The 27,698-nt window shown below is 42.9% G+C and overlaps 2 protein-coding genes across 4 annotated transcripts in view; one reads left to right on the forward strand and one right to left on the reverse strand.

The window, feature by feature from the left end:
* On the reverse strand, positions 1-26,136 carry CNOT8 (CCR4-NOT transcription complex subunit 8). 3 transcript variants are annotated; one of them, XM_045902147.3, is made up of 7 exons: positions 25,999-26,136; positions 11,105-11,286; positions 9,331-9,524; positions 5,056-5,217; positions 4,369-4,513; positions 3,331-3,441; positions 1-1,531 (listed from the first exon to the last, which is right to left on the reverse strand). In XM_045902147.3, exons 2-7 carry the CDS (start codon positions 11,219-11,221, stop codon positions 1,382-1,384), a joined length of 879 nt encoding a protein of 292 aa, XP_045758103.1. In that variant the 5' UTR covers positions 11,222-11,286; positions 25,999-26,136; the 3' UTR covers positions 1-1,381. The 3 variants fall into 3 exon arrangements, with proteins under 3 accessions (XP_045758103.1, XP_045758098.1, XP_064452690.1); XM_045902142.3 differs by lacking the exon at positions 25,999-26,136 and adding an exon at positions 18,961-19,119; XM_064596620.1 differs by lacking the exons at positions 11,105-11,286; positions 25,999-26,136 and adding an exon at positions 18,961-19,155.
* FAXDC2 (fatty acid hydroxylase domain containing 2) overlaps positions 26,008-27,698 on the forward strand; it is a 26,369-nt gene continuing 24,678 nt past the window's right edge. The window contains 1 exon segment of the mRNA XM_054513894.1: positions 26,008-26,268. Coding sequence (XP_054369869.1) covers positions 26,008-26,268 — 261 coding nt within the window.

Here is a 27,698-nt window from a genome sequence, read left to right on the forward strand (position 1 = left end):
CCAGTGGTTAAAAAGAAATCTTTATTTTACAAAATTAAAAACATAAATAATATTTACAAGCATCTTAAATACCAGCTTATAATACTTGACATTTTCGAATCATTTGAAATTGAGTTTTCCATAAGCTTTTAAAATGCAAGACTATCCATCCACTTCAGTGAGTTACCAGTTTCATTTCCACCATTTCAAAGGGGTTTTTGGTTTTTCTAAATTGTCCATACTGTAGTCATTCAAAAAACAATACAATGTACTTTTTAAATGACCAGTTAAAAAAAAAAAAAGTCCTGAGCTTCCTACCCCACTTGTGGGATATTACTCCAAGAGAACTCTAACCAAATTCCTTACTGCCCTGTTTACATGTACCACTATTAACTTCTTAAAGACTCTTCTTAAAGACTCATCACATTCCTGGTACTCACGTAACCAGTCTCCCTAACTTCTCCTCAGGTTTGCTGAAAGGAAACGCAGGGAGAACAAAGAGATATGGAAAAACACAGATGACCATCTGAAATCACATTACTGAAAATATAAACTTACGGTCCAAAATTCTGATCTTATTTCATTCAGGAACAAATCCAAGATACTTTATTATATTAAAACTTAAAATGATTTCAAATGATAGACATGTGACAGCAAATCTCGGTGGCACAATGGAACACAGACTTAAAGACACGTAAAGTGGTTAACTTAATACCCATTCTGGAGTTCCTCATGAATAAAGGGTAGACAGATTCAGAAGAATTTTGTTTTTAATAAAAATTTTCATTATCTGGTCTTCAAAATTTCAGCACTAATTCATTTCCACATAATAGCACATAATTAGAGACTAACAAAATGTGAGGAAAGCAAATGTCCTAGAGAAAGTTCAAAAAAAAAAGGAAGGGAGGAAAAGACATCTATAACCCACTTTACAAAAACACCATTTTATTCCACTTTCCCTGGAAGCCCTCAGCTCAGCTGAGAATCACATCAAAAAGTCTTCATCCTCAGAGAGTAGCAAGATTTAAAAGAAAAAGAATGACAACAGATAAAGAGTTATATATATTTTACTAGTCTGTTTCTGACTTGTCCTGGATATTTAAAAAGGTGTCAAATGAGCCATGGATGCTGGTGGCAGGAAGCAACTGGAGAGAGGCTTGGGGATGAGGAATAGGGAAGACTTGTTTACAAATTCAGAGTAAACTCCCCTCTTCTGGATCTAAAATAAAGACGTCGTTTGTTTGTTTTGTCTTCAACACAACAGAAGTCTTTCTGTCACCGCAGATGGTAGGTACAGTTTGCTCAAAAGAAGCGTTTTCTCTTGGGGAGGAAGGTCAGTACACACAGTCAGCATATAAGCACCACTCTGGGATCAGGCCCGCCCTACAGAGCCTCGCCGCCATCACTGCTGCATGTTGTTGATGATAGCCAGGATGCTCATCTTCTCCTGGGCAGAGTCCACATCCTCATTCTGCTTCTGGGCCACTCCTGTGCCTAGGCCATAGAGCCGCCCACAGTACTTGGCATCATCAATACTGTCCTCAAAAAACAACTGCAGGACAGGACAGAGAACCCATGGTGAGAATCCCGCTAAGAGTCATGCCAAGTCTCAACACTACCACATCAGCACCTCCCAGCTGTCTCAAAGCTCTGCAAATCTACCCAACTAGAAAGTAACTTCATAAAGAAAGGCTTCAAACCTCTCTTCTACATAGTCTTTTCATACTCCTTTTTTAATATACAGGCTCTCCTTTCTGTACAGACTTCTATTCTCCATGAGTTCTTTTACTGCCAGGATCCAGGGGCTGCTGCCGCTGTTTAGTATAGCCACCTCCATTTCCTCCCTTCTCTTTAACAAGCAGTGCAGTGCTTAAGAGCTTGGGCTCTACACTCACCGTGTGACCTTCAACTCCCCTTGAGCCATGGTTCCCTATCTATAAAACAGGGTAACAGTAGGCTGTTACAAGTGAGATACTGGATATTACACACTTCAACAGGGTATCTCAACCCTGGCCCTAATGGGCAAGGTAATTCCTTGTTGGGGGGCATGGAGGGGAGCTGTCCAGTGTACCGTAGTACTGTAGAATGTTTAGTGGTATCCCTGGCCAGTAGTGGGCCTCTCCTCTGCTGCTCCAGATTGTGACAACCAAAAATGTCTCCAAACATTGCCAAAGGAACCTAGCGGGAGCATGATGCCACCAGCTTTGTTGTTCTTTCTCAAGAATGCTTCGGCTATTTGGGGTCTTTTGTGGTTCCACACAAATTTTAAGATCATTTGTTCTATTTCTGTGAAAAATGCCACTGTAATTTTGATAGAGATTGCAATGAATCTGTAGACTGCTTTGGACAGTATGGACATTTTAAGAATATTAATTCCTCCACAGGTGCCTGGGTGGCTCAGTTGGTTAAGCATCTGCCTCCGGCTCAGGTCATGATCCCACGGTCGGGCTCCCTGCTCAGTGGGGAGTTTGCTTCTCCCTCTCCCTCTGCCCCTCTCTCTGCCTCAAATGAATAAAATCTTTTTAAAAAATGAATATTAATTCTTCCAATCCATGAGCACCAAATATCTTTCCATTTATTTGTGACTTCTTCAATTTCTTTCATCACTGCCTTATAGTTGTCAGAGTACAGGTCTTTTATCTCCTTGGTTAAACTTATTCCTAGGTACTTTATTGTTTTTGATGCAGTTGTAAATGGGATTGTTTCTTAATTTCTTTCTGATAGTTCATTATTAATATATAGAAACACAAGATATTTGTAACTGACTTTGTATCCTGAAATTTTACTGAATTCGTTAATTAGTTCTAAGAGCTCTTTGGTCGACTCCTTAGAGTTTTCTATGTATATCATGCCCTCTGAAAATAGTGACAGTTTTACTTCCTCCATTCCAATTTGGATCCCTTGTATTTCTTTTTCTCGCCTAATTACTCTGGCTACGACTTCCAATACTATGTTGAATAAAAGTGGCGAGAGTGGGCATGCTTGTGTTGTTCCTGATCTTAGAGGTAAACTTGCAGCCTGTCATGGAGTATGTTAGCTGCCAGACATTTGAGAATTCACAGAAATTAAGCGTAAAATAAGTGAGTGTTCAGACAAATGTGTTCATATTAGAGAAATCAGAAGAAAAGCAAATCACTGCAAGAATGAGAGCTGCTAAGAACACCAAGTACATGTCTAGACTTGAATATGCTGAGGCGCCTCCATTTTAGGATGTCTTTGCTTCCCAAACTACATTTTAATATACTGAACATCATAACAAACAAACAACTGCTTTCAAACTTGTCATCAACTTCTGTCAGAACTACAAATTTTCAACAAATCTCAGCCCACAAAGATAACCCACCTCCTTACCTCTTTCATCCTGAAGAACGCCATTCCTGTTAGCAGCGAGTCTGAGCCTGCCTGGTGTTGCCTTCCAATTCTCTGCAAATCCAACTGATCAGCAACTTCCTGAAGACCGCCCTGCAGATGTAAAGAAAACAAAGATAATATTTCAGACCCACCACTCCTCTACTGGAGTCAACTAAGTCCACTTTTTAGTTTAATTCTTTTGGTGATGACAAGTGGGAACAGGCCATTTACTAAGGCCTTACCCCAGCAATATTCCCTTTCTAGCCCTCCAAACAATACACTGTGTTATATTTCACTTTTCACTCCTTTCTTTTATATATCATTAATTATGTCAGACCTCTGCCCCGTAAGTCCTAACAGGTATAAAACAAGATTGAGGAAATAAATACCAATCCAATTCTAGACAGAAAATCTCTTATGTCAACAATTTATTAGGGTGCTGAGTTCTTGAACTATCTAGGGTTAGGAACCCCTCTGAGAATCTGGTACACTACAGACCCCATGCATAACAAACTACATATACGCTTCACACTGCCAACTGTTTCACTAGGTTTGTGGGCCTAAGTGAAGAACGCCTCCCTCAGAATAAGAGAAGCAGAAGCCTCCCTTTATGCCTGGATTAAAGACATTCACCACACAAATCCCTGTGCCAATCAGCTCTATATACACCCACTCCAGCATAATGTTGGCACCTAGCAGGCACTGAAGAATACATACGTAGCAATAAATAATAAATAAATACTAGTAATTTCTAAAAATAGTGATAAAGCAAAATGACAAGCCTGTTTTGTCTTTTTTTTTTTTTTATTGTTAAGAAAAATATTGTGTAGGGGCACCTGGGTGGCTCAGTCGTTAAGCATCTGCCTTCGGCTCAGGTCATGATCCCAGGGTCCTGGGACAGAGCCCCACATCAGGCTCCCTGTTCAGTGGGAAGCCTGCTTCTCCCTCTCCCACTCCCCCTGCTTGTGTTCCCTCTCTCACTGTGTCTCTCTCTGTCAAATAAATAAATAAAATCTTAAAAAAATAATAATAATATACCTTAAGGTTTTTGCAACTCTTCATTAGGTATTTCACATCATAAATGGATGGGAAAAAAAGGTTCAGAATATGGAAGAATTCATGTTCCTCTTCTGGCAAACGAGAATCCGTAAGTAACTTTACCATGTAGCCAAAATCATAGCCACTACAAGAGAGAATGAGGCAATGAGGTGAAAAAGCAGCAATTACCAGACCCCAGAGTTCAACTGCTTCATTTCTCAAAACTTAATGGTGCTACCTTGTGAGTAACTTTCAGTCTTCCAAACTACTTTATCCTACTGTAATCTGAACTTTCCCTTAAATAACAACAAACCAGACTAATATGAGAGACATACAAGAGAACCCAAGGAGTTATAAATGTGGGTTTTATTCATCATAAACTTCAGGCCAGCCATTTAAAGGACAAGAAAAAGATGATCAAGTGCTTCGATCCTCCCCACCCTCCATCATTCCACTTGGAACATACCCACTGATAGCCATGTGACGGAGCCCAGTACTGCATGAAACAAACCAGTATGAGCTCCAAAGTATTTTTTGAAAAACTGAAACATGGGCAAATTACCATTTGAACTCCGTAACTGCTTCATAAGTGACCAAAAGAAGATAGCCAGTAGGGTTGCAGAAATAATATAAGCATTCAATTCCCTGCTCCCAAAGCAAGAGAAATACACATTATCTGGGACTGACCTATGAAATGAAAGCCATTTGACGTTGTCACAGAGAACCACCCCTGATGTCATAAGCAGTTCTGCAAAGTGCAACGTGTCAATCCCTTCCTCTTCATGCTTCTGAAATTGCAGTCCAGAGTTAGCAAGGAGATCTATGGAATCCTGGGAGTACATGTCCTCTCTAAAAAAGAAGGTATTCACTTCTTAGCTGGTGGATAATCTAAGAGAAGTAGTGGGCAGCAATATCAACATGATCTTATAATTACAGAACAAGTATTCTCGAAATGCTTTCATAATTTAAGAATAGATCAATTCATTCTTTCCAGTACTCCAGCAAAGCATGCAAAGTAGATAATCTTATCTCTGTGGCTGATGGAAAAGTGAGACTTGCCCCCACAAAATGAATTTCTTAATTATGAAAGATCCACATTTCTGCATTGTTTGTTTCTATTTGTTTTTGAAGATTTTTATTTATTTCAGAGATAGAGAGAGAGCACAAGGAGGGGAAGCAGGAGAGGGAGAAGCAGTCTCCCCACTGAGCAGGGAGCCTGATGCAGGGCTCGATCCCAGGACCCTGGAATCATCACCTGAGCCAAAGGCATATGCTTAACCAACTGAGCCATCCAGACACCTCAACATTTCCCCATTGTTTACAGAAAAACAGAATCAACCAATACAAAAATATTTAGATTACCAGAAAATTTTTTAAAATGTTCTTATAATGTTACATCATAGAAATGACTGTTAATAACTCAGTTTATATATCCTTGAAGGCTATTTGCTCTACCTACACATACACACCTCCATCCCTATATCTACACAGCACAGACCATCTTTCCAGACCAATGCTCATAGATATACCACATCCTTTGCAACTCTGGCATAATATCCCACAGCAAAGATACATCCATCAGTTTAAACAGAGGAATATTTACAATACCACGTATTACAAAAGTAGGGAAATAAATTATGTAACTCCTTTTCCACTAGATTTCACTGTTTTTACATTTGTTTTTCAGATAAACTTAGGACAACTTGGAAAAAGAAAAAACAAACATAATCTTAAATTTTTCCTACTAGGGCACCTGGGTGGCTCAGTCGTTAAGCGTCTGCCTTTGGCTCAGGTCATGATCCCGGGGTCCCGGGATCGAGTCCCGCATCAGGCTCCCTGCTCAGCAGGAAGCCTGTTTCTCCCTCTCCCACTCCCCCTGCTTGTGTTCCTGCTCTCGCTGTCTCTCTCTCTGTCAAATAAATAAATAAAATCTTAAAAAAAAAAAAAAAAATTTTTTTTCTACTAAATTAAAACCAGTGTTGAATCACATTGTTTTGTTTCACCTAAAACAAGCATTGTTTTAAACACATACATAAATTCTACAATAACAAACAACCCTTATTTTCCTTTGTGTATTAATTACCATTAAAGCATAAATAATAGGCTTTGGCAATGGACTAAAAAAAAAATGCAGTTAAAGATCCAGATCGTCATCCCAAATTATTTCTGAACCTCAAAGAAATCTCCAAAGTATATGAACAATCAAAAAATTATTCCTGAGTTATAATGCTCCTAGTGCTGTTAAATAAAGCACTAATTGAGTACTGTGGCCCAATCAGAAATACACTAAAACTACCTCATACAATCAGCAAAATGATAGTCTCACCTAAATTTTCCCCTTAAAAAATTACATCATCCTGGGGCATATAGGTGGCTGTCAGTTAAGCATTCGACTCTTGTCATGATCTCAGGGTCTGAGATCGAGCCCTGCACCAGGCTCTGCACTGACTGCAGACTCCCTCTGCCCCTCCCCAACCCTCCCCCGCATGCACATGCACGCTCTCGTGCGTGCTCTCTCTCTCAAAAAAGAAAGAAAAAAAAATTACATCATCCTCAAAAAATTAAAAACAAACTACCAAATGATCCAGCAATCCCACTTCTGTGTATCTATCCTAAAGAATGAAAAGCACAATTGTGAAAATGTTTGCACATCCATCTTCATAGCAGCACTACTCCCAACAATCAAGAGGTGGAAACAACCTAAATGTCCATCAATGAATGAACAGATAAACAAAATGGGGTCTAAATATACAATGGAATATTATTCAGTCTTAAAAAGGAAGGAAATTCTGCAATATGCCACAACATGGATGAACCTTAAGGATATCATGCTAAGTGAAATATGCCAGTCACAAAATGACAAATACTGTATGATTCCACTTATATGAGGTAACGAAAACAAATTCATAGAAACAGAAAGTAGTAATTGTGGTTCACCAAGATCTGGAGAAGAAAAAGGGAGAGTTGTTCAATGGGTAGAGTGTCAGATTTACAAGATGAGAAAGTTCTGGGGGTCTGCTTCACAACAACACAAACATACTTAATACTATTGAACTGCAGACTTAAAAATGGCTGAGATGGTAAATTTTATGTTATGTGTTTACCGTATTTTAAAAACATCAAAATTCACCCACTATCAGATAGGCTTCAGTTTCAACTACCCTTAATTAACATCTACTCATTCCCTTATTTCTTCTATTATGAAAAATAATAATAATCCTGTTTTACAGTTAAGGAAACTGAATTACAGAAGGTAAAATTACTAACCCCAAATCACCCAGATGAAAAATGGCAGAACTACAATTCACCTCCTAACTGGAGAATTAACTTTACTTTTTCGCTGTAAATAGCCTTATTAAGCTATAATTCACACATTAAATATTTACTCATTTAAAATATACACTTCTGGGCACCTGGGTGGCTCAGTCGGTTAAATGTCTGCTTTCGGCTCAGGTCATGATCCCAGGGTTCTGGGATCAAGTCCCGCATCGGGCTCCCTGCTCATCAGGGAGCCTGCTTCTCCCTCTACCCCTCCCCCGTTTGTGATCTCTCCCTCTCTCTTCCTCCCTCCCTTTCTCTCTCTCTCTCTCTCTCGGATAAATAAATAAAATCTTTTTAAAAAATAAAGTACACACTTCAGGGTGCCTGGGTAGCACAGTCAGTTAAGTGACTGACTCTTGGTTTCGGCTCAGGTCATGATCTCAGGGTCATAACATGCATCAGGCTCTACCCTCTGCATGGAGTCTGCTTAAGACTCTCTCTCCCTCTTCCTCTACCCCTCCAACCCCCACCCCCACACACACACTCTCTCTCTCAAATAAATCTTTTTTTAAAAATTAAAAAAAAAAAGACGCCTGGGTGGCTCAGTCGGTTAAGCATCTGCCTTTGGCTCAGATCATGATCCCAGAGTCCTAGGATCGAGCCCTGCATCAGGCTCCCTGCTCAGCGGGGAGCCTGCTTCTCCCTCTGCCTGCCACGCCCCCTGCTTGTGCACTCTCTCTGTCTGGCATATAAATACATAAAATCTTTAAAAAAAAAATTTTTTAAATAAGGTATACAATTCAATCACTTTTAGTTATTTTCAGAGTTGTGCAACCACCCATCATAGTCAATTCTAAACCATTTTATTACCTCAAAAAGAAAACCCATACCCATTATGCAATCACTCCCCACTACCCTATAATCTCACCACCCCCCTACATCATAGACAACCACTAACCTATTCTGACTCTATCAATTTACCTATTTTGAACATTTCATATAAACAGAATCCTACAATATGTGGTCTTTTGTGTCTGGCTTCTTTCCCTTAGCATGTTTTCAAAGCACATCAATATACAACATATATTACTACTACTTTCCTTTTACTGTCCAATAACATTCCATGGCATGGATATACCATATTTGTTTTATCCATCAGCTCACAGACATTTGGATTGTTTCCACTTGGGGCCTAACTCCACATTTAACCTTTTGAGAAACTACCTGTTTTCCAAAGAGGCTACACCATTTTACTTTCCCAATAGCCAATATATGAGGGTTCTAATTTCTCTACACCCTTGCCAACATTTGTTGTGTCTTTTTTATTACAGCCCCCTGGGTGGGTATAAAGTGGTCTCTCACTGTCATTTTGATTTGCATTTCCCTCATGACTAATTATGGTGACCATCTTTTCATGGGTTATTATTAGCCATATCTATATCGTCTTTGGAGAACTGTCTATTCAGATCTGATACCCATTTTTAATTGGGTTGTCTTTTTATTGCTGACCTGCAAGAGTTCTTTAAGGGGGACTTTACTTTCTGAGATTCCTTATTCCATCCTCTATTTGAATGCTGTGCCCAACCCTTACCTGGTTTCAATGGAAACAAAACTTCATATTAATAAAATCAGCTAGAAATCACAGTCTGCACAAATGTAGCAGATCTAAGAATAACACTGAGAAATGTTTCAGACACTTACGTAAGGTTAAATTTGAAGTTGAACTGCCAAGTGTTGATTCCAGAAGGATATTCTCCCTTTTCGTTTGTGAATGTAAGGCCCAGCTGGATAATTTTTAAAAGGTCAACATTGCACCGTAAAAGCTGATACTGGTAATCTATGGAACTACGAAATTCACCAATCGGTCGTACGACAACACCTGGAAATTCTGTGTCCTAGAAAAGGAAAAGGTCTCTCATCATAAGGTTTCACAAAACAGTAGATGCTGAATTGACCATTCTTAAATATTATCTTAATTTATAAAAGTTATGTGACAAGACCCAAGCTTGGGCACAAATACCTATATTAAAATACTGATCTCGGGCGCCTGGGTGGCTCAGTTGGTTAAGCGACTGCCTTTGGCTCAGGTCATGATCCTGGAGTCCCAGGATCGAGTCCCGCATCGGACTCCCTGTTTCTCCCTCTGACCCTCCCCCTTCTCATGTGCTCTCTCTCTCTCATTCTCTCTCTCAAATAAATAAAATCTTTACAGAAAAAAAAAAAATACTGATCTCATTGATATCTACACAAGTAGTACTAGAATCATGGAGTTTTGCGCAGCAACTTCAAATCCTAAGCAGGATGTGAGTTAGAGTAGGTGACTAACTACAGATCAATTAAGAACATTTTACATTCATATATAGTGAATTAAAAAAAGTTTAGGTTGAGGGGCGCCTGGGTGGCTCAGTGGGTTAAGCCGCTGCCTTTGGCTCAGGTCATGATCTCAGGGTCCTGGAATCAAGCCCCACATCGGGTTGTCAGGCTCTCTGCTCAGCGGGGAGCCTGCTTCTCTCTCTCATGCTTCCTCTGTGCTCTCCCCCTCTCTCTCTCAAATAAATGAAATCTTAAAAAAAAAAAAAAAAGCTTAGGTTGAGAACAATGTATGAATAAAAATACAAATAGAAGGAAATGAAACAGGGCACCTGGGTGGCTCAGTCGTTAAGCGTCTGCCTTCGGCTCAGGTCATGATCCTGGGGTCCTGGGATCGAGTCCCACATCGGGCTCCCTGCTCAGCAGGAAGCCTGCCTCTCCCTCTCCCACTCCCCCTGCTTGTGTTCCTGCTCTAGCTATCTCTCTCTCTGTCAAATAAATAAATAAAATCTTAAAAAAAAAAAAAAAAAAAAAGAAGGAAATGAAACAGCCATTCAAGAAAAAAACAATAGCTACATTTACCATGAGTAAAAAGCCTGGAACAAGATCACAGACAGTTTTAAATACAAGGCTAAAGACTTACTGCTTATGAGTAACAGGGACTAAAGCAAACTAGACCGTGCACGGCTCCTCTAGGAGAGGCCTTAATATCACCATGACACACATCTGCCTCTCCCACCACTCAGTATCAGGCAGGACTGTGAATCCTGTAATGCCAGATCTTCCCATTTTTTTCCAGAGATGCCAGATATCTGGACTTGAAAAGAGATCTCTTAATTTTTACATGCTGATAGCTAATTTTTAAAAACCATTTTTAAACACTGTCAAATTCACCATATCTGCGGGACAGATATGCCCTATGGGCTGACATAACTTCTGCCTTAAACACTATTAAACACAAAGTAACATTACAGAAAATCTAAGCTACTAGAGGTTACATCCTTCTCAGACACAATGACTACCTTGACATTTCATAAAAGCATCACAACCTTCCACCAAGTTTAATTTACCATGGCTTTAGTGTAACCCTTGCTTTCAAAATCTCACACTGAATATCCCCTAAGTCCATAGTAGAAAGTGAGTCAAACAGAGTTTAGCTCTTTACCATGGCAATATAACTGTAACTGAGCACAATTTCTCGGATCTTCCTCATCTCTTCTTCTAGATTGCTGGCCCAGACTTCACAGATAACCTGACTGTTCTCCACAAGTGCTGCAGGCATCTTGAAGAAACTTGCGAAGTCGCTTTCAGCTGACTGTTAGAGAGTAAACCGATGCTTGATCTGATCTAGATTCAAAAACATTATTTTAAAATCACATAAATTTACACACTGGCATAATGTCAACAAAACAAAGATTAAAAAAAATCACTTCATCAGTTTAAGCCAAAACATTAAGACTATTATATTTATCTTCATTCTCCATTTTATACGGTGGGGAAACTTGCCTTTGTCAAGACAAAGACACACACACACACACACACACACACACCACATACACACACAGTTCTTTGGCCCAAAGAAACTAAAATTACTTCAGAAATCTGAAGAAACTGGGGTGCTGGGCTGGTTCAGTTGGTAGAACATGCAACTCCTGATCTCAGGGTTGTAAGTTTGAGACCCATGTTGGGTGCAGAGATTACTTAAAAATAAAATAGGAAGGAAGGAAGGAAGGAAGGGAGGGAGGGAGGGAGGGAGGGAGGGGAAGAAACTTTTGCCCAAGCTGCCCTTTAGCACAGAAGTGAAACCACTACCGTAAACCAGTATTTGAGCCCTTTTCAGACTATCTAAAGACTAAAATAGGTCCCAGTGACCACAAATATTCCCTTATCTATGACTTTCACAACACTTTGCACAGAGACCAAATCATGGAAACATTTTTAAGGAATCACTTTAGCCAGTTTAAATGTACTGGTGGGGGGCGGGGGCCTGGGTGGCTCAGCCGTTAGGCATCTGCCTTCTGCTCAGGTCATGATCTCAGGGTCCTGGGATCGAGCCCCACATCAGGCTCCCTGCTCAGCGGGAAGCCTGCTTCTTCCTCTTCCCCACTTGTGTTCCCTCTCTCGCTGTGTCTCTGTCAAATAAATAAATAAAATCTTTAAAAAATAAACAAACAAACAAAATAAATAAATAAATAAATGTATGTACTGGGATCTCTGAAAGCCTGAAAGAATGTAGACCTAAAATCTCATACGTAAGTCTTAACAAATACATAGTGAATATGGTCATGGGACTCCTCCCTCTGCCCCCTATAAAAGGGGAAATTCTTTTTCTCCACAATCCAAAAGTCAAATATAACTAGAGGCAATTAACTAACTTAATATAGTGCCTCTTTAGACTTGTGCAAATAGATCATGAAGTTAGGGACTTAAGTGGTAAAAACCAACGCCATCTCCTAATTTGAACCTTTAACCACCACAATGAAAATAAGAATTGGAATTTTTTTTTTTTAAAGATTTTATTTGACAGAGAGAGACACAGCGAGAGAGGGAACACAAGCAGAGGGAGGGGAGAGGGAGAAGCAGGCTTCCCATGGAGCAGAGAGCCCGATGTGGGGCTTGATCCCAGGACCCTGGGATCATGACCCGAGCTGAAGGCAGACGCCTAACGACTGAGCCACCCAGGCGCCCAAGAATTGGAATTATTAATGTCTACTTTTTTTTTTTTTAAGATTTTATTTATTTATTCATGAGAGACAGAGAGAAACAGAGGGAGAAGCAGGCTCCCAAGGAGCGGGAAGCCTGATGCGGGACTCGATCCCAGGACCCCGGGATCATGACCTGAGCCGAAGGCAGACGCTTAACCATCTGAGCCACCCAGGCGCCCCTAATGTCTACTTTTAAACACATAATAATATAAAGAAACTAAGCAATTCAACAACAGGAATAGAGAAGACGGCAAATATAAATAATTCAGCCAGAAAGCATAATAAGTTATAGTTCATATTCTGGGAGTAAACTATGGAGTGGAACAGTATTCTGCAAGATAAAACTCAACATGATTCAGCTTCAGAGTAATGCTGTTATTATAATAATGAGATGCTTAGTTACAAAAAGACCAAAGAAGCTTATTGTAATGGCCTTTATTTAAAAAGGCAACCCCACCACATGGACCCTCAACATAAGAGTGGGCTACAGTATATAGATATATATTCAGAGGAAAATTCCTAGAAACAGTAAAATTAATCTTTACTTCCTACTTTCAAGACAGGCAAATGCAACAATAAGAATCTAGATCAAAACAAAATTGTCATTCTCAAATGTCATCATTTCTCTGAGAAAATTCTGAGAAACTGATCTTTTGGTTTGTCAGCAACCCTGAAAGATTCCATTTATTTAAGGTACACAACACTTCAACGGATGTTTTTCTGAAATTATAATAGACTGACTATAATTACTCTGAAACTTAAGTAGACTGTGGTAACTTCCTAACAAATATGGGTGGACACTTTTTTTTTTTTAATTCCAGCAATTTTTTTTTTAAATTTTGTTTATTTCTTTGAGAGAGGGAGAGAGAGCATGAGAAGGGGAAGGGTCTGAGGGAGAAGCAGACTCCCTGCTGAGCAGGGAGCCAGATGCGGGACTCGATCCCGGGACTCCAGGATCATGACCTGAGCCGAAGGCAGTCGCTTAACCAACTGAGCCACCCAGGCACCCTGGGTGGACACTTCTTGAAGGCAGAAACCATTTCTTCTCGTTTCAGTCCTGTACACGATGGGCACAAATAAAGGCTTGCAAATGAACAAATAAAGAACATCCGTAAAGGGCAGAAGTTCAAACTGAGGGTGGAGTAAATTCCATGATATGACCATAATTAAGAAAATGTTAGGTCTGGGCACCTGGGTGGCTCAGTTGGTTAAGCGACTGCCTTCGGCTCAGGTCATGATCCTGGAGTCCCGGGATCGAGTCCCGCATCGGGCTCCCTTCTCGGCGGGGAGTCTGCTTCTCCCTCTGACCCTCCTCCCTCTCATGCTCTCTGTCTCTCATTCTCTCTCTCTCAAATAAATGAATAAAGAATCTTTAAAAGAAAAAAAAAGAAAATGTTAGGACTGATTAGATTCTAAACTGTGTTTAAGGTTTAAGGTTTTCCCCGGCAGTAGGGCAGAAAGCCATTTCTATGCCCATTAATGTTAAATCAGTACCACTTCACTTCCTTATTTTCCTAACTTAAACAATGCACTTCCTTTTTGGTGTCATTTCAAGCACAACCATAAACTACTTTAGGGGAAGTAGGTATGACGATGAAGACATTTCCATAAAAGCAAAACAGCAAAAGGGACCCAAGCAAAAAAATGCCTTTGGTCTCGAAGCAGAAAAAAGCAGGCTTATAAAGAAGACAATTAGGGGGGCGCCTGGGTGGCTCAGTCGTTAAGCGTCTGCCTTCGGCTCAGGTCATGATCCCAGGGTCCTGGGATCGAGCCCTGCATCGGGCTCCCTGCTCTGCAGGAGGCCTGCTTCTCCCTCTCCCACTCCCCCTGCTGTGTTCCTGCTCTCGCTCTCTCTCTGTCAAATAAATAAATAAAATCTTTAAAAAAAAAAAAAAGAAGAAGAAGACAATTAGGTATTTACACTAAACCCTTAGAACCGGGCTCCCCAGCTAAGAAGCTCTTAAGGTTGTGTCAAAAGAACTCGGGAAATAATCTGAGTAAAATATAAAAATATTTTATATATATATATAAAAGATAATAGAAACACCATTATGAATAGTCACTACAATGTCTTCAAACTTCTAAGACAGTTCACTATGAACTCATGGATTTATTTTTTTTTTAAGACTATTTATTTGAGAGAGAATGAGAGAGCACAAGCAGGGAGAGCAGCAGGGGTGGGGGGGGTGCCTCAATCCCAGGGCCCCGGGATCATGACCTGAGCCCAAGGCAGATGCTTAACCAACTGAGCCACCCAGGCACCCCTGAACTCATAGATTTAAACCTAAGAAAATAAATTTTATTGGTCACCAATGGAGAATGCTAGTTAATTTATTTTTTTAAAATATGTATCTTGTCTTTCCTATATAAATTGTACTAAGTAACTAAAGAGTTGAGGGAAAGTTTCTTTTAATAGAAGTTATAAAGCTGGGGCGCCTGGGTGGCTCAGTCGTTAAGCATCTGCCTTCGGCTCAGGTCACGATCCCAGGGTTCTGGGATCAAGCCCCACATCAGGCTCCCTGCTCGGCGGGAAGCCTGCTTCTCTCTCTCCCACTCCCTCTGCTTGTGTTCCCTCTTCCGCTGTGTCTCTCTCTGTCAAATAAATAAAATCTTAAAAAAAAAAAAAAAGAAGTTATAAAGCTAACAAATACAGAATGATAGAATATCACTGTTTTGTAGCTCCTAAAGAATTCATAGATCTGGGCAATAATCATAATGGCATCTATATGGAATATTCAGAAAAGGTAAATCTATAAAGGCAGAAAGTAAACTACAGCAATGGAATGGGAACGGGCATTAACTGTAAATGGCATGAGGTATTTTGCTGAGGTGATGGAAAGGCTACCAAACTCAACTACCTGATGACTGCACAACTCCGTAAATTTACTAAAAATCGCTGAACTCTAGTTTTATAGTATGTAAATTATACTTCAATAAAGTTGTTAAAAGTATCATAATGGCTGCAATAACCACACAAAGAGACAACCAGGTATTATGTGCCTCCTGACAGAACACATCACCACTATGAAATTACACTTGCCAAAAAAAATCGAACTTGAGGGGCAGCTGGATGGCTCAGTTGGTTAAGTGTCCCACTCTTGATTTCGCTCAGGTCATGATCTCAGAGTCCTGGGATAAAACCCTGCAGCAGGCTCCGTGCTCAGTGGGGAGTCTGCTTGGGATTCTCTGCCTCTCCCTCTGTCCCCACTCCCTCCCTGACTCATGCCTGGGGGGGGGGGGGGGGGAGGCCAGCATGGTCACTCGTGCTCTCTCTCTCTCTCTAAAATAAATAAAATCTTAAAAAAAAAAATCTAACTTGAGGGGCATCTGGGTGGCTCAGTTGTTAAGTGTTTGCCTTCAGCTCAGGTCATGATCCCGGGGTCCTGGGATTAAGCCCCATATCGGGCTCCCTGCTCAGCGGGAAGCCTGCTTCTTCCTTTACCAGTCCTCCGGCTTGTGTTCCCTCTCTCGCTATGTCTCTGTCAAATAAATAAATAAAATCTTTAAGAAAAAAAATCTAACTTGAATCTGACCAAACCTCTAGACCAATTTACAGGAAATAAAGAGGACAGAGGAACAGGTTAAATGACACCACAGAAAGGCAATCAGCAAAATCCAGAAACTACTGTGGGAAACTACAGATAACCCAGCTCAACAAATTGCAAGAAATAAAAGTAAAAGACTCTCAAGACACTTATCAACCAATCAAAATCTATAGACCCTAATTAGATCTTTAAACAAACTGTTAGAAATTTTTTTAAAAAGTGACATTTTCAAGACAAAAGTCTGAACAATTGCTGGTTTTGGGTTTTTGTTTGGGGGTTTTTTACTTTTTTTGGTGTTACACTGTCATGGTTTTTTTAAAAAGAGTCCTTATCTTTTAGAGATAATGCAAAACAGATATAGGTGATATGATACGAAATGTGGGGTTCTGCTTCAAAATGAACAGTGGAGAAATCTCACAACAACTTTGTACAGTGGTATCTTCCTCTACATTTTACAGATAAGAAAACTAGGGATGCCTGGGTGGCTCAGTTGGTTAAGTGTCTGCCTTCAGCTCAGGTCATGATCCCGGGGTGCTGGGATCATGCCCAGTGTCGGGGTCCCTGCTCAGCAGAGAGTCTGCTTGTCCCTCTCCCTCTGCCCCTCCCCCCAGCTCAGACTCTCTCTGGCTTTCTCTCTCTCAAAAAAATAAATCTTAAAAAAAAAAAAGAAAACTGAAATTCAGAGACATTAATTTTGAAAGGCACTATCATGACTTCCACTTCCAAGAAAATTTTTTTAAAAAGCTAAGCCACAGGGCTTAGATGGTGGCTCAGATCATGAGTCCTGGGATGGAGCCCCACATTGTCAGGCTCCCTGCTTCTCCTTCTCCCTCTGCCCCTCCTCGTGGCTCGTGCTCTCTCACTCTCAAATAAATAAATAAAACCTTAAAAAAAGCTAAGCTAGTTTCAAAAAGCTAACCCTTGTTACACATATCTGATAAATATGGAACACAAGTGCATACCACTGGCAAAAATATGTAAGACGTCCTCACACCAAACCCTTATCTAGGAAAATTGTGGGGAAATTGCTTGCAAATCCCAAAATGTAGTGCCACTCAAAAATTGAAAAGGAATCACAGTATGCACATTTAGCTTAGCATAAATTACTGGATATGCTAGACAAAGAGAAATAATAATAAATGATGTCAGTTTTGCCTGCCACTTTCCACTCAGTGAGCGCATGCTCCACAAGGATCCCAAGATGGGAATCACAAACATACTGTTCTCCTTGGTTAGTCTTCCTCCTTTTAAGCCTCTCAGTGCCAGCAGGGCACAGTACACCTCACAATATGGAAGGACTCTATCCCACCATTCAAATATGTTTATTTGTGCAATATAGCCCCTGAAGGTAAGCTCCTTTTTCTGAGTTGCAACCAGAGAAACAGTAACAAGTTTGAAAGCTGAAGGAAAAACTATGCTAGATTTACTGAAAAACACAATGTCCATCTGTAACTTTACACCTTCCTAAGGAATTTTTAAGAATAACTATGATCACAGGCAAAGTTCCCCTCACAGGCTGACATTAAACCTTGACTCCTACTTGAGCTACTCCACTCTATGAAAAGGTGACTACCACATGAGCTACTCCACTCTATATGAAAAAGCAAAACACAAGCTCTGATACCTGCTGTTTCCCAATACTAGACTGCTCAAGAAGGAAAGGTCACACACACATTACTGAGGTCCCTGCCTTGTGCTGATCTGCAGTAAAATCTGTGCAGACCGCTCTTGCTGACCTGTAGCGTAAACTTCTCCAAAACAAAGCGCCTATTTACCCAGGAAAGCTCTAAAGAGCAACTACGAATAAAGCCAACCAAAAGCTTTCTCTGCAAGCAATCCAGAGTACCAGGTCTTGCTTAGGAAAAGAATGTTTGGTTTTTCCGGTTTTGTTTTAAGCTTAAGCTTGCAAGGAGACAATAAACATCACTTCCCTATTCTAGAGAACTGAACAAAGACTTTGCCGCGCAAGGATAAGATGGAAAAGGAAGTAGGAGCAAGTGAGAAGAAATGGCAGCAGCTCGGAAGAGGGTCCTCTCTATACACGGCCGCGGTGGCCCTCGCCGTCCTCCATCACTCCTGCCCCCAAAACAGTGTCCGAGGACAACTACCCTGGACTGAACCGCAGTTCAACCAGTTCTTAAAACCAACCATGTGGTCCAGGCAATAGCTATGGTTCATAAACACAGAACCGCAAGGAAAAGTTGTGGGGCCAAAAGAACCAAGAAGCGAGAGGCCCGCGAGGTTCCAAACTCAGGTCCTCTCCCTTACAGTCTCCCATCACCATTTTCTTCCTGTTCTGGATCACCCTCCCTCTCCAAACAACACTCATCCCGCCCCTTCCCTTATATCCACCTTTTTTCCCCCCCAAAAACAAAGATATTAAAATTACAGGCTTTCAGGCCAGAAAGACCTACGTTCGAACCCAGGCTACCAACTAGCCGTGTGGCTTTGCGTAAGTTATTTAACCTCTCTGGTGCCTCAGTTTTCCTATGTTGTAAAATGGGTTCAATAATATACACCTCGGAGGACTGTAGTAGAGGTTAACAGAATGAAGCATATAAGGTGCTTTATAAAGTCCTGGCACATAACACTAGAATATTATTATTGTGTGGTAGTGGTTGGTATTTCTACCACTATTCGATGGGCCTCTTTCTCTTTTCACACCCCCTGCCCCTCACTCACGCCCCCATTCCCCTTCTTCCCACAGGTCCCGATGGCCTCCCACACTCTCTCATCTCACGCTCCTCTCTGGTCAGCGCCAGCCCGCTTACCCTGAGCTGCTGGGCCCGCGAAGCGCGGACTGGCGGGCAGAGGCCCCCGGGAGCAGCGGCGGCGGCGGCGGCCCCTGACCCGGCGCTCTCCGCCTGCCCCGGATCCGCTCCGGGAACCGAGCGGGCCAGTGAGATGGGCGCCCTCGTGCCCAGAGCAGCCTTACGTACCGCCCACCTAAAAACCTGGCTGAACCACTCTACCCACTGGATCCTCCCGACTCGCCTGCTCCTTTAGCGTCACTCCAGACGCGCGCGCGCGCGCCTGATCCTGCCTGCTCCACCCCTTCTGCGCGCCCCGGAGACTGTGCGTGTTCGTCCAACCCTAGCTCGCGGGAGCAACGCGCAGGCGCAAAACGAAGAGGGCGACCCGCAAACAGCGGGGCGGGGCGGCCTCGCAGGACGCTTGCGGAACAGGACCTGCGCTGGGCCTCGGCGCGTTAGTTGCACTGGCTCAATTCAATTAGCAACATCACGCTGTTTCGGTTCTCCTTCCGCGCGCCCAAAGGAGGGGCGTGGTCTAGAACTAGCCCCCGCTCGGGTGGGCCTGGCCCAGACGCCAAAGGCCGAGGAAGGGGCGTGGATCTTCTGACCAAATCCCCCAGATTGCAACGCCCTCTCCGGCCTGCTTTGATGGACCGTTAAAATCGTCGGCAGGAGCGGATCCTCACCCCCTTCCTTGTACTAATGCAGCCCCCTGGACCCCTCACTGACAAAACATCTATCTCGGCTTCCTTTCTGGCAAACAATTAGTTGTGGGTGGAGCAGCACCCCCAAACCGAGTCTGGGTGACGTCCGGCGAGACCCGCCTCCCTCCTCCCCGCCTCACAGAGTTGGCGGGCAGCGTTACCACAGTAACCGGCCCGCCAGGGCCTGCTCGAGTTACAAAGAAGACACGGCCTCCGCGGGGGAAGAGGAGCTCGGAGACGGCGGGCGCTAGGCGGGCTCTGCACCTTTTCCTTGCGAGGGCACTGGGCTTGGGCCTGGCTTAGGAGCCCCTAGAGCCTCCGCCCGCCCCTGATCCTCTGAACCCTGCTTGGAAAGAGGGCGGCCTGCCAGCGTCTGTCGGAGCGGGCTCGGCTGCAGCGCGGCCTCGCGTTGTCCGGCCGTGGCTTCCTGCACACAGCTGTCAATTCCGAGCCTCCCTGCTGGCCTCTCAGCTAGAGATCCACCCTGTCTCTGAGGCAGGTGCGGAGGGCCCAAAGCAGGGCTCTAGCCATAGCGCTAGGTGCCTTCCCTTGAAGGGGGCTGTTGGTAAGTGGATAGCAAATTTACTCCCAAGATACTGGGCCTTCTTGCTTTTAGACCTTTCCTCCTAAGGGGGTTCTACAAAATCCTGCTTCCATTTCCGAGGCCGGAGGCAGAGCAGGCCTTCAGTGGCAATTTCAAACTGGATTCCCAAAAGTTATTCTCCGGGGAGGTGAACTCCCACCCCCAGTCCCCAGATTAGAGCATCAAATGCATTTCCGAACCGCACTCCTCTTGTCCCCTCCAGATGAGTGTGTCTGCTTATCTGTTGCATAGGGATGTAACTATCTCATTAAGGTTGTTGCTGTATTAATAAATGGAAAAAACACCCCGCACTGAGGAAGATATGTAAGTCTATTCAATAAACAATTGTTTCTGGCCTGTCTCTGTTGCTAACCCAGAGATACTCATTGTGTTAGCTCCGGTGAAGGCTTAACAGTCAGTCCATTGAGCAATACTGGCATGGAGATAGCAGGCACAACACTCCCACACCCCACCCATCTGGTGGGTTTATAGTCTTTCACCCGCTTGTAATTAGATTCTGGAGAGGACAGCCCTAGGAGGAGCTAGTCACATGAAGAACGTCCTCTGCAGTCCTTTCTTGGATTTTTGTTTTTTCCTGCACCACTGGGCCTGGTGTGCACTGAAACAATCAAACAGGAAACACACCATCTCCATTTCCCCAACCCCCCTGCCCTCCACCCAGAACTGGGTGTTCATTTCTCAGGTTATTGAAGAGAAATGAAAAACACAGATGGCTTGTACTTCAGGAGGCATCGGAGTGTTTGCTGGAAACAAGGAAGTTCACACTGTATTTATGCTACTGCAAAATTAGAATAATTGTGTAAATCACTAATCCTCAAAGGGAGGGGGGTCCCAAACAAATGAGAGGGTAGTTGGAGAAGAATATATTCAATAATATAATTTACTATTTGGGGAAAAAAAAATAGCTATCGTTTTTGGACTACAAACTATAAAAAGTAAGGCATGAACAAATCTCAGCTAGGAGATTATAGGCTAAATAAATTGAAACACTGGTTGTAAAATGGGTCTCCCAAGAAGATCCTTGGCCAGCCAAGCCTTTCTGTTATTCTTAAGTCTAAATATTAAATCTAATGGGATGCATTTCTTAAAGTATGTGTAGGAAGATAAAATTTTATTTTATTTTTTTTTAAAGATTTTATTTATTTGACACAGAGAGAGAGAGAGAGAGAGCACAAGCAGGGGGAGCAGCAGGCAGGCAGAGGGAGAGGGAGAAGAAGGCTCTCTTGTGAGCAAGGATCCCAGGACCCTGGGATCATGACCTGAGCCGAAGGCAGCCACTTAACCAACTGAGCCAGCCACCCAGGAGCCCCTAAAATTTTAAATATATACAGTTGACCCTTGAACAGTGCAGGGGTTAGGGTATAACTTTTGACTCCTCCAAAACTTACATGTGGATTTTTTTCCATATGGCACAGTACTACAAATTCATTTTCTCTTCCTTATGGTTTTAACATTTTTTTCTAGCTTACTTTATTGTAAGAATACAGTATATAATACATATAACGTATAAGATATGTGTTAGTTGTTTATGTTATCAGTAAGGCTTCTGGTTAAGAGTGGGCTATTAATTAAGTAGACCCACACAATTCAAGGTCAACTGTTTTGGGGTTTGAAATATTTTGAAAATGGAAAAGAAGGTAAATGCCTCCCGGTTTGTTCCACTATAACCACCCTCTGAGCTCGTCTCAAAAACGTTTTTACCCATTCGAGTGCTGATATACCTAGATGCCTGTCAAGTGATTCCATCGTTAAAGGCCACCAACACACACCAAGCTTAGCCAAGGTCTGACACTTTGTATAATGTCTTTTATCAGCTTATAAATTTACCTTTAAATTCAAATGAAGAATGCCCCCAGCTGGCTTTTTTCCTTGGTACAGAATAGAAAACCTGTCTTTGGACCCTTGGAAATTATCAAGATCATCAGACTTCCCCTAAATACAAAGCAAATGTCATGTTTCATAACTAAGCATTTGAGTATTGTTTCGATATTTTGATTTCAACCTGAAAAAAAAAACACCTCTGTTCTTTGATGAAATCAGAGATCAGAGTTCTTTCATCTAGAAATAGACATCAAATCTATTTTATTCATATCTCATTTGATTTTCCTTCTCCCTCAGAGTCTACTAACATAACAAAATTTTTAAATCTACCCATAATAATCATAGACCTTTAAATTTCCAAATCTGTGAGGGTCCATAAAGATGTTCTAATACATTCCCCCAATTTAACAGAGAGGAACTAAGTAAAGTCACCCAGCTCCCAGAGATAGGACCAGGATTTGAGTCTTTTGATTCGCAGTCCAGGAGGAGATTAGGTGTTCATCCAGCGGGCTATATTTATGGTCCATTTGCTACATGCTGTGTCCTTTGTTGACCCTGGAGGATGCACTGGAAGCAGATGAGGTTCCTAGCCTTATGGAGCTTAACATTTGGTGGCAGGGACTGACAGTAAAACAGGTAAACAAGCATTCACGTAGGAAATAAAAGGATGATGATGATGGTGCAGGAGCAGAAGGCTTGCTGAGGACCAGCCCGAAGCTGGCAGCCTCCACCCCACCCCCCCCACATGTGGTATGGGTGACATCGCGCAGGCACTCCTGGCTGCCCTAAAGGAAAAACAAATGGTTAACTGATAGAGATCACAGTCTTGCAGGACAGGAGTCTCCCTCAGTTTACAAAAGTCTTAGCAACTTTACGAGGACAAAGCCTTTCTATCAATGGTCTAGCTTCCAGAAGGGAATGTAGATACAATTAAATGCCCTTATAACCTACAGCCCATTGACAGATACTTGAAGGGGGCAAAGTGTAATGTTTCTCCAGGAAGCTCCCAACTATCTTACTGTTAATGCCTTCCTGGAAGGAAAAACAACCTTAACTTGACAATGGCAAGACCTCTGGTATCCTGTGAGTCTTCTTTAACATACAAAAATCCTTTTGAAACCTCCCTTTTCCTTACCTCCCCCAACTCCCAAGTATATAATCAGCCACCCCTCAAAACCCCAGGGCAGCAGCTCTTTCTACCCACAGGTCCTGTCCCTGTACTTTAATATACCACCATTTTGCACCAAAGACGTCTCAAGAATTCCTTCTTAGTTGTCGGCTCCGGACTCCACCCCCCTGAACCTCACCTATATCCCAAAACCCCACCAATGAGAACTGGTGATAGCTGTGATGAAAGAAACTAATGAGGTAAAGTGACAGAGAATAATTGGATTGAGGGAAGATAGGGGAAATTACTTAGGGGTCAAAGAAGGACTGATGAGGAAACAGACTCAGAGAAGCCAAAGTCATAAAGTTGGTGGATGGCAGTTTGAACCCAGACCCACTTTCTTCCAGGATCTCTGGACCTCTCCTCAAGAGCACTTCCTTTAAAGGAGAGCAGCCGGGAGGGGGATGGCTGAGGTGACCTTGAGATAACAAGAAAGCCAAGAGCAATTCCTCAAAGGCAGGATGGAGAGAAAACCCAGGAGGACCAGAGAGAGCTTCTCATTTATGCAGGTTCTGCTGAGGACCTAGTGTGTGCCAGAGTTATGCCGTAGCAATACATAAAGCTCTTACTTGAAATGATTATAGAAAAAAAATTGCCTGCTACTCTAGGGAAGCACTGACCACATAAGCTAAAAAAATTCGGAAAGAAAAGAACCAGAGGTAGAATAATGGGCAGGATCAGGAAGGAAAATCTGGATGGGAAAGTCTATGAGCAATGACATAGAGGTCGGGATAACAGAAAGTAGAAAAAAAAATTTTTGCACATAGTAAGTGATCGATAAACATTTACGCATGACAGTGGTACTCAGAGCATTAGAAAATTGGAAGTAGTGGGGAATAATGTTATATAAGAGGAGCTAGATTAAGATGGGCATTGGATCAGGTAGCAAGGTTGAGCAGTGCACGAGACAGACTTGGTTGTGGGGGAATATATACATTATATAAATATCTGGAATATTGAAAAAATATTGTTACCTCCAAAAAAATATTGCTACCTCCAAAAGGAGAGAGGAGGGAAAACATGAGCAAGTTGTACAAAATGTAATTAATTTGTGAGCAAGCAAGCATTGCATGTTTCCTGAGCCCTTGCATTGTGCCAGGAATTAAGCAAGGAAGGATAACTAACACATGGTCCTTGGTCTTTTTTTTTTTTTTTTTTTTTTTGCCAAATAATGACACATGTAGGTAATGGGTCAGCAGGAGCCATTAAAAAGAATGTGGTAACTCTTAAAGGAACTATATGGAACAATTTCCATGTTTGTGTGCTGAGTGAAAATAGCAAGGAGCAGAAGAAGCATATATAGTGTGCTGTTTCTAAGGAAGAGGGGGAGACATGCATGTTTGTATTTACATAGACAAGCTCTGGATGGGTATACAAACATTGGTCACAGGGGTGTCTCTTTGGAGAATTAGGGGACTGGAGAAGAGTATAAAAAGGCATTTTACTATACACTCTTCGATATTTTTGTATTTTATATCAGTTGCACATATTGCCTCTCCAAAAATAATTTTTAGAAGTTTACAAACAAAACTCAGTTCTTTTTCAAAGGTGCTCACCATTTCACGTTATGGATCCTGTATCCTCATGTTACCTGTTTCAGTCAACAAGTACACTTAACCTCCACAGGTGTACCTTTCCTGCACCTAGACTCACTAGTAATAGTTGATGCATCTTTCCTCCCTTGCCTGCCCTCAGCAGCAACAGAAGGAATAAAAAAAATGAGCAAATGAGATCCTCTGGTCCATGTAACCTTTTTATCCACTTGGACTGCCCACCACAGTATCTGATACCCACATCATTTATTTATTTATTTATTTATTTATTTATTTATTTATTTATTTTAAATTAATCTTTTTGCCCTCTTTCTTTCTTTCTTTCTTTTATTTTTTTTTAAAGGTTTTTATTTATTTATTCATGAGAGACAGAGAGAGAGAGGTAGAGGGAGAAGCAGGCTCCCAAGGAGCAGAGAGCCCGATGCGGGACTCGATCCCAGGACCCTGGGATCATGACCTGAGCCGAAGGCAGACGCTTAACCATCTGAGCCACCCAGGCGCCCTCTTTCTTTCTTTTAAATTAATCTCTTTGCCCAAGGTGGGATTTGAACTCAGGACCCAGAGATCAAGAGTTGCAGGCTCCATCCACTGAGCCAGCCAGGTGCCCCATTTTTTTTTTAATTTACTTATTTATTTTTGATAGCCACATCCTTTAATGCACCTGCCTCCCTGGGACAGCAGCATCTTAAGCTGAGGAAGATGAAGGAAGTTTTTAAAAAGAAGGGGGAAAAAGCCCCGAGTTTGGCCAGATGCGCTCTTTCAAGCTCCTACTTGAAGTGCGCATTTGCTCTTGGCTTTAAGGAGATGTCCTTCGGGAAGAAGGGCGTTTTTTGTCTCCAGTCCACGCAGACCCAAACTTTTTCTCTGGTCACGTGCCTGGCCCGAGCCAGTGGGCTGCAGGGTAACTCGATCACCGCGACCGGCCTCCGCAGGCCACCAGGGAACCGCGCGGTCGGGCAGCGGCGCAGTGACAGCAGCCGCCGAGGTAGGGCCCGAGGGAGAAGCGGAGTCCAGCCTGGGCTGCGGCCGAGACCTCGGAGGAGCTGGGACCACGGCCACCGCAGAGGTGAGCGGGGAGCTGCGGGGGAGGGAGCTGTCCGCCACCGTCTGGGCGCTTCCGAGTTCCCTTCAAGAAAGGCAGAGTCCGTTCTTCTCCCCTCTGCCCCCTCTCTGCCCTCCCCCGCGGACAGAACAGGTGAGATTTACCTCGGAACAATGTCCTGGGACGTCTTCTCGCTGCCCAGCGTCCCCTTCATGGCCCTCGCTGATGTCCGCAGAGCCTGCCTTTGTGCCGTCCTCTGTAGCCTTGTTCTTCTAGCAACTGACCGTCAGTCGTGTCAGATGGACGGGGTTTGGCTTCACAACCCTGTGAATAAAGGAGAAACTCTCAAGTCAGAATCGAAAGAGGAAAATCCCAACTGCAAGTCTGTCGGGAAGCAACAAACTGCTTCTCTGACCTGCCAGGATCACCTGAAGGCAGGTAGCCAATTTTAACTGTCTTAAAACAAGATCAAGGTGTGAGCTAGAAATGGACAACTGTGTGAAGGCTGTCTTGTTGCAACATAGTAAGATTTAGCAGTGGTTTTAGAATTACTAGAAGCTTGGTGGTTCCCGGGAAGGATTCCCACAAAGCTTACTGGGTGAGAGGATGCAGTCAGCGAGGTCAATGGGGATGAACGAGGGTCGATGGGGATGAACGTCAAGGCTGGTAGTTCTAGGGGCTCCCCCAGGCCCTTTGGGGCTTCAGGCAAGCAAGACAGGATACAGACTGTGGTTTGCTTCTGTTTCATGTGCAATTCCGACTACATTTCTCGGGTTGAGATATCACGATTCTGAATTCAATTTGATAACAGACATGCTCTGAGCATCAGCCTCTGGCCTTAGAAAGGAAAGGCCTTAGTACCAGGGAAAGGTGCTGATATATTCAAAGCAAATGTTGGACACCTTCTGAGGGCAAAAAACAATGCTTTTTATTCAGTCCCCCTTCTTTCATGTATTCAACAGATACTTCCTGAGTATCTGCTCCGTGGCAGGCATGCGTCTGGTGCTGTGGCTTTCCCAGTAAACAGGAGGGACAAGCAGTTCTTTTTGGTGCTGTAAACAGGCAGGCTCCTCTTCACCAGCAAGCCAACAGCAAGCCAACAGGAGGGACAAGCAGTTCTTTTTCTTTTTCTTTTTTTTAATTTTATTTATTTATTGGACAGAGAGACACAGCGAGAGAGGGAACACAAGCAGGGGGAGTGAGAGAGGGAGAAGCAGGTTTCCCACCGAGCAGGGAGCCGAGCAGGGAGCCCGATGCGGGGCTCGATCCCAGGACCCTGGGATCATGACCTGAGCCGAAGGCAGACGCTTAACGACTGAGCCACCCAGGCGCTGGGGACAGGCAGTTCTTAAAGGGTACACAGACCCTGCAGCAAAGGCAGGGAAGGGAACATTGGTAGAACAATCCTGAGTCTTTTGGCTCAGAGTTTCACCTTTTTTCAGGCATTTTGTCTTCTTGAATGAGAATCTTGTCACCTATAAAAGTCTCACTTGTGTGCAGACCTTGGTCACAGCAGCTCCTCAGAATCTTCCTCACCAGAGGAAAGTCGTTTCAGGTCAGTGTCCTCAGCCCTGGAGATGGCCTGCTCAGCTTTTTCCAAGACCATGAACAGCCTGAGAGCAGAGGCTGAAGTAATGGGAGTTCTCGTCCTCCTGCCGGTAGCCCTCTCCCGATGTCATTTCCCACTTATGAAAGAGAATTTGTGCTCCTCCAAACACACATGTAGCGCCCAGTGACGTCTCAGGAAGCCTGGACTTTCCTAGAAATTCTATGGAGTTTGGAATAAGTCAGTTCTGCTAATTGAGGCCAATCTTCTTTGCTTATAAAACAGAAGGGGTAGATTAGATGATCAATGAGGTCTTAT

This window comes from Mirounga angustirostris, unplaced genomic scaffold (assembly GCF_029215605.1).
Source record: "Mirounga angustirostris isolate CCGP_5_RB_7025 unplaced genomic scaffold, mMirAng1.0.hap1 SCAF_7, whole genome shotgun sequence".
Lineage (NCBI taxonomy): Eukaryota > Metazoa > Chordata > Mammalia > Carnivora > Phocidae > Mirounga > Mirounga angustirostris.

Coding starts and splice junctions, on each gene's coding strand:
- CNOT8 (XM_045902147.3), bottom strand. CDS start 11,221: ATGCCTGCAGCACTTGTGGAGAACAGTCAGGTTATCTGTGAAGTCTGG. Junction 4,514..5,055: donor AAATGGCTTTCATTTCATAG/GTCAGTCCCAGA, acceptor TCTCTCTTGTAG/TGGCTATGATTTTGGCTACA. Junction 3,442..4,368: donor AGAGTTGCAAAAACCTTAAG/GTATATTATTAT, acceptor TTACATCTGCAG/GGCGGTCTTCAGGAAGTTGC.